Source organism: Panthera pardus, unplaced genomic scaffold (genome assembly GCF_024362965.1).
Source record: "Panthera pardus isolate Hobbes unplaced genomic scaffold, ASM2436296v1 HiC_scaffold_27, whole genome shotgun sequence".
Lineage (NCBI taxonomy): Eukaryota > Metazoa > Chordata > Mammalia > Carnivora > Felidae > Panthera > Panthera pardus.
Window position 1 is genome coordinate 84,288,511 of NW_026526843.1, and position 14,253 is coordinate 84,302,763.

At 40.4% G+C, this 14,253-nt stretch overlaps 1 protein-coding gene across 11 annotated transcripts in view; it reads right to left on the reverse strand.

Annotated features, from left to right (window-relative positions):
* JADE3 (jade family PHD finger 3) overlaps positions 1 to 14,253 on the reverse strand; it is a 135,160-nt gene that overhangs the window by 58,715 nt on the left and 62,192 nt on the right. For all 11 annotated transcript variants that reach the window (XM_019417541.2, XM_019417545.2, XM_019417539.2 and 8 more), the window contains 2 exons: positions 5,531 to 5,587; positions 4,665 to 4,744 (listed from right to left, as the gene is read on the reverse strand). In XM_019417541.2, the coding sequence (XP_019273086.1) occupies positions 4,665 to 4,744; positions 5,531 to 5,576 (126 nt within the window). In that variant the 5' untranslated portion in view covers positions 5,577 to 5,587. The remainder of the gene's footprint in view (positions 1 to 4,664; positions 4,745 to 5,530; positions 5,588 to 14,253) is intronic.

The window sequence follows — 14,253 nt, forward strand, 5'->3', positions numbered from 1 at the left end:
CTCATGGTCTGTGAGGTTGAGCCTCTCATCAGGGTAGAGCCCACTTTTGATCCTCTGCCCCCCTCTCTCTCTGCCCCTCCCCCATTAATGCAAGCTCTCTCGCTCTCAAAAATAAATAAACATTAACAAAAATTTACACAAAGGGGTGCCTGGGTGGCTCAGTCGGTTAAGCATCCAACTTTGGCTTGGGTCATGATCTCGCAGTTTGTTGAGTTTGAGCCCTGGTCGGGCTCTGTGATGACAGCTCAGAGCCTGGAGCCTGCTTAGGATTCTGTGTCTCCCTCTCTCTCTTCTCTTCCCCTGCTCACGCTCTCTTTCTCTCAAAAATAAATATTTAAAAAATTCAAATATTAAAAAAATCTACACAAAGATATACACTCAAAACCACTATGGAAAAATCAACATGGAATTCAAAAAAATATTCAAGTAATCCACAGGAAGACAAAAAACAGAGAGAACAAATAGAAAACAAACAACAAAATGGCAGACTTAAACTAAATCATACCAAAAGTTACACTAAAATTATATTAAGTGGCCTATATATTCCAATTAAGAGACAGAGATTGAAAGAGTGGATTAAAAAATGACCCAACTAATACAAGAGTACTGATGCATAGGGGCACTTGTACCCCAATGTTTATAGCAGCACTCTCAACAATAGCCAAATTATGGAAAGAGCCTAAATGTCCATCAACTGATGAATGGATAAACAAATTGTGGTTTATATACACAATGGAGTACTACGTGGCAATGAGAAAGAATGAAATATGGCCCTGTGTAGCAACATGGATGGAACTGGAGAGTGTGATGCTAAGTGAAATAAGCCATACAGAGAAAGACAGATACCATATGGTTTCACTCTTATGTGGATCAAGGAAAAAAAAAAAAGAGGTTAGAGTAGAAGAGAGCCAAAACATAAGAGACTCTTAAAAACTGAGAACAAACTGAGGGTTGATGGGGGGTGGGAGGGAGGGGAGGGTGGGTGATGGGTATTGAGGAGGGCACCTTTTGGGATGAGCACTGGGTGTTGTATGGAAACCAATTTGACAATAAACTTCATATATTGAAAAAAATAAATAAATAAATAAAAATAAAAAATGACCCAACTATACATCATCTATAAGAAACTCACTTCAAATATAATCATATGTAGAAGTTACAAGTAAAAGGATGGAAAGACATACAATGTAAACATGAATCAAAAGAAAGCCAAAAACTATATTAATATAGATAGTGCAGACTCCAGAGCAAACAAAATTATCAAAGACAAAGAGGGACATTAAGTGATGCTAAATTTACCAAGAGATGGCAGTCCTAAATATGAATACACCTAACAAAAGAGCTTCAAAATATATGAAGCAAAACTGACAGAACGGAGAGGAGAAATACACAAATCCATAATTACAGTTGGAGACTCCTACAACCCTCTCTAAACAATAGATAAAACTACTAGGCAGAATATCGGTGAGGATAGAGAAGAACACTGACATCCAGTAGGACTCAACAACAGCACGACAAACAGCATGCAAGTACCCATGAAACATTTACCAAGATAAACCATATCCTTAGCCTTAAGACCAACTTTGACAAATGTAAAAGAAGTAAAACTGTACAGATTATGTTCTCCATCAAAAATGGACTCAAACTAGACATCAATTAACAGAAAGATAGCAGGAAAGTCTCCAAATGCTTGGAAATTAAACAGCATACTTCTAAATAAGCCATGGGTCAAAGAGGAAGTCTCAAGGAAAATAAAAACTACACTGAACTGGATGAAAATGAAAATAAACATGTCAAAATTGTGCTTGCTTTGGCAGCACATATACTAAAAACATATCAAAATTAATGGGACGCAGCTAAAGAAGTGTTTAAAGGGAAATTCACAGGGGTACCTGGGTGGCTCAGTCAGTTAAGCATCCTACTTCGGCTCAGGTCATGACCTCGCAGTTCATGAGTTCGAGCCCAGCGTCTGGCTCTGTGCTGACAGCTCGGAGCCTGCAGCCTGTTTCAGATTCTGTGTCTCCCTCTCTCTCTGCCCCACCCCCACTCGTTCTCTCCTCTCTCCCTGTCTCTCTCAAAAATAAACATTAAAAAAATTTAAAGGGAAATTTATAGAACTAAAATTCTTACATTAGAAAAGAGGAAAAGTTTCAAATAGCCTAAGCACCCATTTGAAGAATCTAGAAAAAGAACAAAGTAAACCTAAAGCAAGAAGGAAGAAAATAATAAAAATAAGAACAGAAATCAATGGAATTGAAGAGAAAAATAAGAGATGATTTCACTGATTTATGAAACAATTTGAGCAACACAATAAATTATGTACTACTGGATTATAGCCCAAAGTATAAAATAAATATACGTGAGTCCATACTGATATAGGTAAGTTATTAAATAAAATTTTTAAATGAAATTTTTAAATAAAAATTTTAAATAAAGTTATTAAATAAAATTTTTAAATTAAATAAAATTAAATTTTTAAATGAAGTAATTAAATAAAAATTTTAAAATCACCCAAGGAGATTCTTATAAATTGCTTAATTTTGGGAAACAATCAGATTCTCTAATATAAAGCTCTTGGCACATAAAATTTCAATAAACGGTAGCTATGAGAGGTAGTTGTGATAAATAATGTCTGTGTTTTATGACAAAACAAATTATTTCAGCAAGATGAAATAAGCCAGCAAAGCAAAACATGGACTCATTCTCTTCTAATGCCAAAGCTCGTTTTGTTTTACAATATCAGGTTCTCTCTTTTATAGTAGAATGTGAAATATAAAGTCAAAAATTTGCTTCCAGTAGCCCAGGACCCCTATCCCTTGCAATAAAAGACTGCTATTCTCGCTGAACTGGAGGTATGAGAACTCAAGACCCAAAACTAGAGAGTCACTTCATGCTCTAGGACTGGCTGTCTAAATGGAAAAGTAGCAAAGTTTCTTTCTCACCATTCTATAGTCGAAGACTCCTCTGGATACATGGGAAATTTGTTCTGCTTCTGTTTATATGCATTTTACTCCCTAAGTTTTTTTCTGCATGAAACGGATCCATATAAATATACTCTGATATTTTACTGTGCCCAGAAAGATCCCAAGCAAAAGATGGAAATGAAAAGTGACCACTGAGAAAGGAAGAAAGAAATGCTCTTTTAGGGCTGACACCCTAAAGCGATGCCCCTCCCCTACCTTGCGTAAGGGTAGGTGGAACCTGTGACTTGCTTTGAATCAATAGGATATGTCACACATGATGGAGCGTCACTCCCTTGACTAGGTTATGTTATATGGCAAATGGGATGGGATATCACTTCCATGATTATGTTATGTCATATAAGACTCAGTCTTAGCAGACTGGAGCAAAAGACTCTCCCCTTGTTGGCTCTGAAAAAGTAAGCTGCCATGTTTTGAGACTATGTATGGAGAAGGCCACACTGTAAAAAACTATGAGTCTCTAGGAGCAGAGGGTAATCCTCCATCAAAAGTCAGCAAAAAAACCCCAAGGACTTCAGTCCTCTGGCTGCAAGGAGATGAATTCCGCTAACAATCCAAATGAACTTGGAAGTGAGTTCTTTCCTGGTAGAACCTCTAGAACATAGCCCAACCAGCACACTGATGGCAGCCTTGAAAGACCCTGAACAGAGAACCTAGGGATGCTGTGCCCAGACTCCTGATCCACAAAAACTGAGATAATAAATGTGTGCTGTTTAAGCCACTAATTTTTTTCTTCAAGTTTTTTTTTAAAGTTTATTTGTTGAGAGAGAGAGAGAGAGCGAGAAGAGAGTGAGCGCACCTGAGCGAGCAAGCAAGCAAGCATGAGCAGGGGAGGGGTAGAGAGAGAGGGATAGAGAGAGAATCCCAAGCAGGCCCTGCACTGATAGTGTGGAGCCTGATGTGAGGCTTGAACTCACAAACTGTGAGATCATGACCTGAGCCGAGATCAAGAGCTGGATGCTTAACCGACTGAACAACCCAGGTGCCCCTTCAAGCCACTAATTTTGTAATAATTTGTAATGTAGCAACAGTTAACTAATACACTCCTTTTCCTTTGTAGCTAAGGAAGTCTACTCATAGAAGTGAAGACACAATGTCAGTTTCTCATCATTTAATTACCACAGAGGAAAGTCTGTAGGATCCACTAAACCAAGTCCAAGTGCAACCCTGGCACTTTGCTGTCCTTGGGGCAGAAGATGACCAGCCTCGCAAGGAGTGATCCATTCTCCTTGGGCTGGAGGGTAAAGACCCATCTGAAGGCTGTAAAGACCCATCAAAGCCCACAGCCCAGATCTTCAACCTAGTCCTTCCCTTCTCCATCCATCACCTCTTCATCAATCTCTACTTGCACTGCCTCCCACCTGCCAATTTAGCTCTCTCCAATCACAGACCAGATCTTTGGGTCCTTCCCAATTCCCCAACTCTGGCTTCCCTTTGAATTCTTGGTTAGGGAAGGTTTTATATTCTAAAGCCAGGTACTTAAAAGCGTCATCACCAAAATGAAATCAGTGTGAAGATTACGGTTTTCCCAAAGGGAAAAGAAAATGGAACCTTTCTTAAAAACCAAAAAGTTCATAGGAAAACAAGTCTGTCCACTGGCACATAGCTTAATCCTCACATCTCCAGGATCTGGGCATTGGAGGTATGCAGGCATACGTCTAAAAATTGAATATCTGATCTCACCTCAGCAGGCTTCTTGTGTTCTTTTGGAATTTTTGACTTGCTCCTATACATTGAGCTGGGAGTAAAAGAAGTGGAAGGACCTGAAAAAGATTATTAGAAAAAAAATACTGAGACTTCTTATTTGCTGATATTACTAAATGTCATATAACTCAATGTCATCCAAGAGAATATGAAAGGTATTAATGGAGAAGAGCACAGTGATCTCATACCACTGAAGAAAACAGTTAAATTGCAATCAAGAAAGACTCATAATGGAGTTTAACGACATTTATAGATGACCTCCCAGCATGTAAAAGCTTTGACACTGTTAATGCTGAGGAGATTTGATTGGGTGTAATCATACCTCATAACATTTTGGAATAACATGATTCATGTTCCACCTGGAGAAACAATATCTGCAAAAGCAACTGGAAAACCTAAAAATGTGAGGCAAGTAATCTGTATCCTTCAGCCCTCCCCCAAATGCTACTGTTAATGAGGTTGTTGCCTTTTACAAATGATGATTCATCCCATCAAACCTTTAATACCTGAGTTACAATTAGACTTGTGGGGCCCTCAATTTATGCTCCCATATTTTTTTGTCCTTTCCAGAAAAGCACTGTTAAATCATTATTAGATTTGGCTTCTGTTGTTTTGGTAAATGAAAAGTGAAAAAAAATGCAATATGCCACAAAAAACCCAATCCTCCCACCTAACTTATCTATTTCTAATGAAATTTAAATAAGAAAAATAATACCCCAAGCTTTCCTTCCTAGAAACATTTTTTTTTAACCACTGAAAGAAACATGAAAAGAGCTTAAGTCAAAGAATAAGTCCTCAAAGAGTATAGATACAGAGATTACCACCTGTTGGCCAGTTCTACTCACAGTCATCTGAACTGTCACTGCTGCTGAGAGTTCTATGGCGTTTCATCCTGGAGCATCCTGGGAAAGAGAACAACACTGAATAAAACAGTCAATACACACGACATCCATCCCAGGGGGCAGTCAACACTGCCCTATAGATCTCAAGAAGCAGTAGCAGGCAAATCACACAAATCAAATGATTTCTGTCAAGAATATCCTCAAATGACCTACAGTGATGGGAGAAGATTACTATCACGTTTTCCAATACAGAAGGTACTAAAGACTGGGGAGGCCACATATAGTTCTTAGGAGGAAGCCCATGCAGCAATGGATTAATGGTCTAGAATCGGCTGGAGCCTCAGATGTGACCACATCACTGTCTACCCAAAAGCGGGGATAGCCATGGGGCCATCACCAGCCAGGGAACCCCAGTCCGGGAGGAGCAAGAAAGGAAAAAGCATTTGCAAGGCAGAGCTGTCAAGGGCCAAGGTCAACAAGTGAGGCATGTCCCACCTTTAAGAGCACAACTACACTGCTCTTCTGTCTGCCCCTTTTCCCTCTTTTCTCCCTGTCTCCGTCCCCCAAAGAACTAGCCTAATTTAAAATTATATCTATCTATACATCACAAGGAATGTTGTTAAAAAGCTCCTATACTGTGACAAATGGAGAATGGTTTTGACTAAACCTTCAGTGCCCTTCCTTGTGTGTGTGTGGCCAATGGCAGATAAAAAAGAGGCACCACTTTTCTGGGAACATACCAGCACTAGAGTATAAGAAAAAAGGAAGGCACTGAAAGTTACAAAAGAAGTATCAAAAAAAAAAAAAAAAAAAAGAAAAGAAAAGACAGTGATACAACCAGTAACTGACGTTCTTTTATGTGCCACAGTATACAAGATGCTATTAGGGGCAATCATGATTCCACAAGGAATAAAGGTCAGGACTACTGCTTTCGAGCCACTCATCTACCAAGGAGATAGAAACCCAAGTACAAGGCCACCGTGAGCAATCAAGAGTAACAGATACAAAAGTGCATGTTAAAAAGCTAAAAGAGTTCCGTTTCTGGCATTTCTATCACATTTTCCAATACAGAAGGTACCAAAGACTGGGGAGGCCACATATGATTCTTAGGAGGAAGCCCATGCAGTGTGAAGAGCTTCACCAACCCACTCCACAGTGAAACTGGTGAAAATTACTTAAAAAAGAAGCAAAAAACTATTCATTTAAAATCCCTGGAAATGGCTCAAAGGGCATACAGCAAATAAAGCAGCACTTATTAAAGAAAATCAACTAAAACTCAGTAAGTAAAGAATTTGTGGTATATGGACCTAGAGCCACTTTCCTTCACCCCCTTTCTCAGCACAGATCTCATACCAGACTGGTATGGCCAAGAACACAGAGCTCCCTTTCCTCCAGCTCCCACTTGGAAGGCTTTCTTCCTGGGAGGAGCAGGATGTCAGCATTTTTCACCCTGCCCCGGCTACCTGTTGCTGAGGTTAAGTTCTACACAAGAGTAGCTGAATGGTTGGGCCTTTCTTCTTCCCCCACTCGTGGGATGGAGGCTATGCCTTGGGTGTGGTGCCACTGAGAATACAGAGGTTCCAACTGCCCTGACTCCAGCTCATCGAGTCAGGAGAGGCAAACCTAGGAGACCTGAGGCTGCCACTCAGAGGGAAGTACATCATCTTCCCCACTCTCTATCCTAGAGCTGTGGCTTAGAGATTTTTCCCAGGGAGAGAGGCAGACCACAGAAGAGAGGGCTCCAAATCTCTCCCCCATTGGAGCTGACTTCAGCTGGGAGGAACAGTCCTGGGGTCAGAAAAAAATCTCAATACTTATCCCAGGAACTATCCCTTCAAAGGAGCCCTAACTTGACTGGATCAGTTTGCGTAGCAATTTATGTCCCAGGGTATTATTAAAAACAACAGAACAATCAGACAGTAAGTACTTCAACTTAACAGCCTGGTGTGGTGAGGAAAAAGACTGTCAACAAGAGCCCTGTCAAAACCAGTATCGTCCCCAGGTAACTGGGGCATACCAAAGGCTGCACCTCTAAGGAACAACATCAAGACCTACACTGCAGGGCAAAGGTGGGGAGTAAACAGACTTCAGTAAAATAATCTAGCCTATCCTTAAAGAAGTAAACAAGCAAATAACAATAAAAAGCCTTGGGTGGGGGGTGCCAATACCCAGTGTTGCTACATTATGTTATCTAAAATGTCCAGTTGCCAACAAAAAATTACGGGACATGAAAAGAAACAGGAAACCTATGACCTATAAACCAGAAAAAAAAGCAGGCAACAGAAACTGCCTGTGACAGCCATCAGATATCAGATTTAACAGGTAAAGACTTCAAAGTAGCCATATAAGGGGCACCTGGGTGACTCAGTCGGTTAAGCACCCGACTTTAGCTCAGGTCGTGATCTCACGGTGTGTGAGTTCGAGGCCTGCGTCGGGCTCTGTACTGACAGCTCAGAGCCTGGAGCCTGCTTCGGATTCTGTGTCTCCCTCTCTCTCTCTGCCCCTCCCTTGCTCGTGCTCTGACTCTCCCTCCATTCTCTCTCTCTCAAAAACAAATAAAAACATTAAAAATTTTTTTAAAGGAACAAAGTGTAGATACATGCTACATAAAACATGTAAAAAAAAAAAAACCTAGCAAAACAGTATGCTCGGCGAAAGAAGTCATAAACACAAGATCACTTATGTGATTCCATTTATACCAAATGTCCAGAGCAGTGGTTGCCTAGGGTTGAGAGTGAGAATGCAGGCTGACTACAAATGGGCACAAATTTTTTTGGGGGGGGGGGTGACAGAAGTGTTCTAAAACTGGACAGTAGTGATGATTGCAAAACCCTGTAAATATACTAAAACTCACTGAATTGTATCCTTAAAATGCAAGAATGTTATAGTATGTCAATTATACCTCAAAAAAGCTTTTAAAACCTTTAAAAATTATTGGGGCGCCTGTGTGGATTGTGGATCAGCATCGAAGCATCCAGCTTCAGCTGAGGTCATGATCTCGCGGTTCACAAGTTTGAGCCCCGCATCCGGCTCCATGCTGACAGCTCAGAGCCTGAAGCCTGCTTTACATTCTGTGTCTCCCTCCCTCTCTGCCCTTTCCCCGCTTGTGTGGTCTCATTCTCTCAAAAAAAAAAAAAAAAAAAAAGTAAAAAAAAAAACCTTTAAAAATTATTGTAACATTTTACGAACGAGAATTTTTAGGCAGAGTCAAGAAGAGTTAGCAATAGAAATATTCCATGTCTATTAAACATTACCTCTAGATGGATAACTCATACTGGAATCGAAGGTAGCATATACCATAGAAGAAATAGTTTTATTCTCCATAAACTCTCAGTGAAGAAAGCCAACTGAGCATGGACCGTACCCTCTCTCCTCACTTCCCTGAGTTTTAGGAGACCCACGACTTCTTGTAAGAAAGATATTCCTCTCATCTGACATTCTGGTCTTAGAAACTTTGGCTAAAACAGTATCTCCATCTTCTTTTCATTAAGTAATGAATGAATTAATGTTTTTATGTATGTATTTATGTTTTTATTTTAATTTCAGTTAACATACAGTGTTATATTAGTGTCAGGTGTACAATAGAGTAATTTCCATTTTCTGTAATATCCTATTCTTTGAGTTTGTTATCAAACTGTTCATGACTGAGGGAGGTGAAAATTTTTAAGAATCTACAAAATTTTGTGGGTTTTTAAAATTTTTTTTGCTTATTTTATTTTATTTTTAAATTTACATCCAAGTTAGTTAGCATACAATCATGATTTCAGGAGTAGATTCCAGGAATCAGGAATGATTCATCCCCTATGTATAACACCCAGTGCTCATCCCAACAAGTGTCTTCCTTAATGCTCCTTATCCATTTAGCCCATCTACCCACCCAGAACCCATCCAGAAACCCTCAGTTTGTTCTCTATATTTAAGTGTCTCTTATGTTTTGTCCCCCGAATTTTGTTTTATAAAACTATTACAGTAACATTCACTCTTTATGAAAGATGGAAAACAAAAAAAATCCTAAATTATCAATACAGAGTCTAGGAAACAGATTATCTAACACCAGTAATACCAGTCCTGGGAAATAAGAAAGTGAACTGTTAATGATTTTTAGAAAAAAAATAAAGCAAGCAAAATTTTTTGGTTTGCGCTGTTATAGTATACACTGATCAATCTATCCATTTCTGAGACAGCGCTGTCTTAATCACTGTAGGAAAATTACAAAGAACAGTAAATGCAGCACAATGATAGTAAGTCTTTAGATCTGTCTTTACTTATTATTTCTAATCACAACAGTCCTATAAATATTACCATCAACCAGCCATTTTACAGATGAGGAAGTTGGGGCTCAAAAATGTTTAAGGGACATGCTTGGAGCCACATGGCCACCAGAGGGCAATGCTGGCAGGTATATCAAGCCTGGGCACTCCCCAGTTGACCCTGAGACCTTAGGCAGGCTGGGTGGATGACAGCAGGAAGGCTGCCCCTTCTCAGCCCAGCCTCCTCAGCGTGACCTTCGAGGCCCACAGTCAATACTCCGGATCCAATCTATCAGGCCTCCTCAGCTGCTGCTCCCTTACCCCCAGCACATTCTAGGCCCAACGTGATTCCATGAACACTTCTTATTTCATACTTGCCAGCTTTGCACGGAGCTCTTCCTTCTGTCTACAGTTCCTTCTCTGTTAACCCTGACCAGGTCTCCCAACCTGGTCCTACCCATTTGTTGGATCCCTTCAATGAAGCTCTCCAGATATCCCTCTCCCACAATTATGCATTCCTTTGTTTTCTATTCCAGTCTCCGTGCATGCTTTTATCAGTGTAAAAAGCACCTTACTTACACTGTAAATATTCTTTACATGGTCAGTCCTGCCACTAGACCACAACCATCTTAAAAGCTGGGACTATGTTGGGGCGCCTGGGTGGCTCAGTCGGTGAAGCATCTGACTCTTGATTTTGGCTCAGGTTATGATCATCCCAGGGTCTTGGGATCGAGCCCCATGTCGGGCTCCGTGCTGAGTGTGGAGGCTTGCTTGAGATTCTCTCCCCGCCGGCCCTGGCCCTCTCCCTCACTCGTGCTAGCTCGCTTGCTGGCTCTCTCTCAAAAAAAAGAAAAAGCTGGGACTATGTCACATTCATCTCTTACTCCCAAGTCTTAGCACAGTGTCTTGTACAAAATAAACATTCAAAAGAGTAGTAGATGCTCTGGTGCCCCACCCAGATCCCCTTTACCTAGCTAACATATCCATCTCCCAGCTACTGCCTACTGGCTGCTGATGGTTCACAGCTGTCCCCCTCCCAAGTGCAGGAGTCTGTCAAGGAGATTATCCTCTCCCAGTCTCCCTCCCCAGGGCGCCAAGCAGTCAATAATTGTTCTGTATCTTCCCCCCTCTAACCAAAACATGATAAGGCTAGACTTTGCTAGGACCATATCCTTACTTTAGCTCCTTCTTCCCTACCCTCTCGGCCTCACTCCTTTATCAGTTTCTCCTGAGAGCACTCCCCCTCAATAAATCATGTACGTTCAAATACTGTCCCAGGTTCTGCTTCTAGGCACCCACACTCAAGATAACTTGTAAATCTTCATTAAAGTGGTATACTTTGCAAAGTACCTCAATATTTGTTTGTTTAATTATTGGGGGGGGGGGGGAGAGAGAGAGAGAGAGAGAGAGAGAGTGTGAGCGAGCGGCAGAGAGACAGGGAGACACAGAATCCGAAGCAGGCTCCAGGCTCCGAGCTGTCAGCACAGAGCCCAGTGCAGGGCTCGAACGCACAAACCATGAGATCGTGACCTGAGCCAAGGTCGGATGCTTAACCACCTGAGCCACCCAGGCGCCCCTAAAAGCACTTCAAAATAAAATTATTTGTTAAGCAAAATTATAAGTAAGTACAGTGCAATCTTGAGTAACTTCATGATGTGCCTCAATGTCTTATTTTTGGATATATTATTCAGCTGTTTATTTACTAGCCCTCTTTGCAGGGTAGAGCCTTTATAAAGGCATTCTTTTCTTCCTTACCTCCCACAATGAGTATTCCTTTGTTTTGGCAGAAATGAAATGTGCACCAGGCCTCACTTTGCACCCTTGGGAGTGGTAATTTGACGGCAGTTTTCAGATCTTATTCCTACTACAATCTCAACCAAAATGATTAACAGCATGCTGATTTATTTTAACAGTGACTGCAAGCCAGGCAAAATATAAATGTATAAAGTAAATGCCTTCCTTGGGTGAAACTTCCTTTTAAAGGAGCACTGTCTGGAAGTCAACCCAACTGGGATTATTTGGAACTGGAATCTAAGTCTGTGGTTTGGTGGCTACTTGACTCCCCATTAATATTCTCATAGAAGAGCAGGCAGGCAAGGAAAAGTGATTAGCTTAAACACAGCCCTTTCCTTCTATATGCCCAGGAGACAGACTTTTGAAATGCATGGTCAGTGCAAGGGGCTCCTTTTCACTACCCTCTGTGGGGCCATGTAGGAGTTTAAAAATAACCTGAGGTTCTGCTTTAAACATATTCACACCCTTTGACCCAGGAATTCTACTTCTAACATTCATCTTTGAAAAATAATCCAAAACACAGAAAATGATTATGAACAAAGATGTCCATTAAAATTCTACAATAGGGGCACTGGGTAGCTCAGTCAGTTAAGCATCCAACTTTGGCACAGGTCATGTTCTGTCTGTCTCTTAAAAATAAATAAAAATTTAAAAAACCCTATAATAAAAATAAATGAAACCTAGCTATCAAACGAAAGAGGAATAATTAAAAGCATATTATCATATTTCATTCAATCACTTAAACATGGTATAAAGGGAAACATTTAGGTTAAAACGTTAAGTGGAAAAAACAGTATAAATATTGGTTTTTATGGAGAGATTACATCTATGAAATAAAATATATGGAAAATAGATGAAGGCCATAAACCAATTTACTAACATTAGTTACATTAGTAAAATTAAAGTTGGATTTTGGGGTGGTAAAAACAGTCTTTCCAATTTTTTCCATTGCCCACATTTTTACAGTACATTTATTATTTGAAAAAAAAAAAAACTTCTAAGATTTCAAGGTATCTGTCTCTCATGCCGCCCACAAATGATAACAGCTGACCTGAAACACTGAGATTATAAAAATAGCTGTCGCTGTCATTCAAAATGGACATTAACCAGAGCTGGGAAAAATCCAGAAAAGCATAATACAATCAATTGGATAGAGAAGCCTCCATATTTTTTAAAGTTTATTTATTTTGAAAAAGAGACAGAGACAGAGACAGAGAGAGAGAGAGAGAGGGAGGGAGGGAGGGAGGGAGGGAGAGAGAGGGAGGGAGAGAGAGAGAGAGAGAGGGAGGGAGGGAGAGAGAGAGAGGGAGGCAGAGAGAGAGGGAAAGAGAGAAACTCAAGCAGGCTCTGTGCTGTCAGCACACAGCCGGACAGGAGGCTCAATCTCACAAATCATGAGATCATGACCTGAGCTGAAATCAAGACCCAGGTGCTTAACCATCTGAGCCACACAGGTGCCCCAAGAGAAGTCTTCATATTATAAAAAGGTAGTCCAAAAAGCACAAAACTTTGCAATATCTGGAGACATTTTTGGTTGTCATGAGTCAGAAGGGGGGGAGGTGTTACCGGCATCTATGGGGCTAGAGGCCAGGGAGGTTGCTAACCATCCAACAACCCACAGGATAGTCTCTTATAATGCACAGATGTATCTGGCCCAAACTGTCAATACTGCCAAAGTTGAGAAATCTTGCTCTAAAAGGATGAAGCAAAAATAGATAAGACTCAAGAAGGGTCTTATCCTTAGAAACGACTGGCTTGAGTTCATTCACCCTATCACAGAATAAAAGTAACAAAGGGGCACTCTTTGAAACCTAAAGGCAATTTTTATCAAAAAGAAAGCAGGACTTTGAGCAATGCTTAGGGAACTTTGAGAACTCACCAGTTCAAGAAGTGGAACAGAATGAAAATGTAAACAGGTTCAAGAAGGACTGAGATAAAATCAAGGAGGATAAATCCATGATGGTATTTGGAAGTAATCCTTAAGTAAAGAAACATCTGAAAGTCCAGCTCCCTTAGGCTTTCAGGAAAATATCCTTTAGAGCCATTAACAGAGACAGACATCTGAGTTAGGTCACTGGTCAGACCAGAGCAGAACACTTCTTGCATCCTTTAGGGTCAAGTCCTGCCCATGTCGGCAAAGAACCTCCTAAACTGTTCCTTAAACAGAAATTAGGAATGTCATTAATGTGTTTCTTGAGCTGATTAGCTCTGCTTTAGGGTAAACAATACTAACCTCCAGGCTGAGGCCATTTGAGTCTACTGCCTATGGTTTAATTCAGAATTCACCCCACTCTACGAAACAATTCAATCCACTGCTGCTTCAGTGTTGTGGAAACAAAACTTCCCTTCAAGTCTGTTCACCTCGCATATCTTTCTCCTCTGCCACATTTCAGTAGTCCAGTGACTACAGCCATATCTATCTAGAGACTGAGTAAACAAAATATAATCAGAAGAAAAAAGAACATAGCCTACATATTTTACTGCTTCTCCTCATCCCCAACAAATCTTTGTCTTTAAAAAAGAGATACCAAAAGTTGGAGCAGATGAACTTTTCTGTACTTTCTTAAAGACCGTCTTCATCTCAGTCATTTGTCATTTTAAAGCTTGTTTCTTAAAAATCAAGACACATCATGTGCCTCATGAATTCCCTGTGACCAGATGAGGAGGCTGGAGGTCAATCAA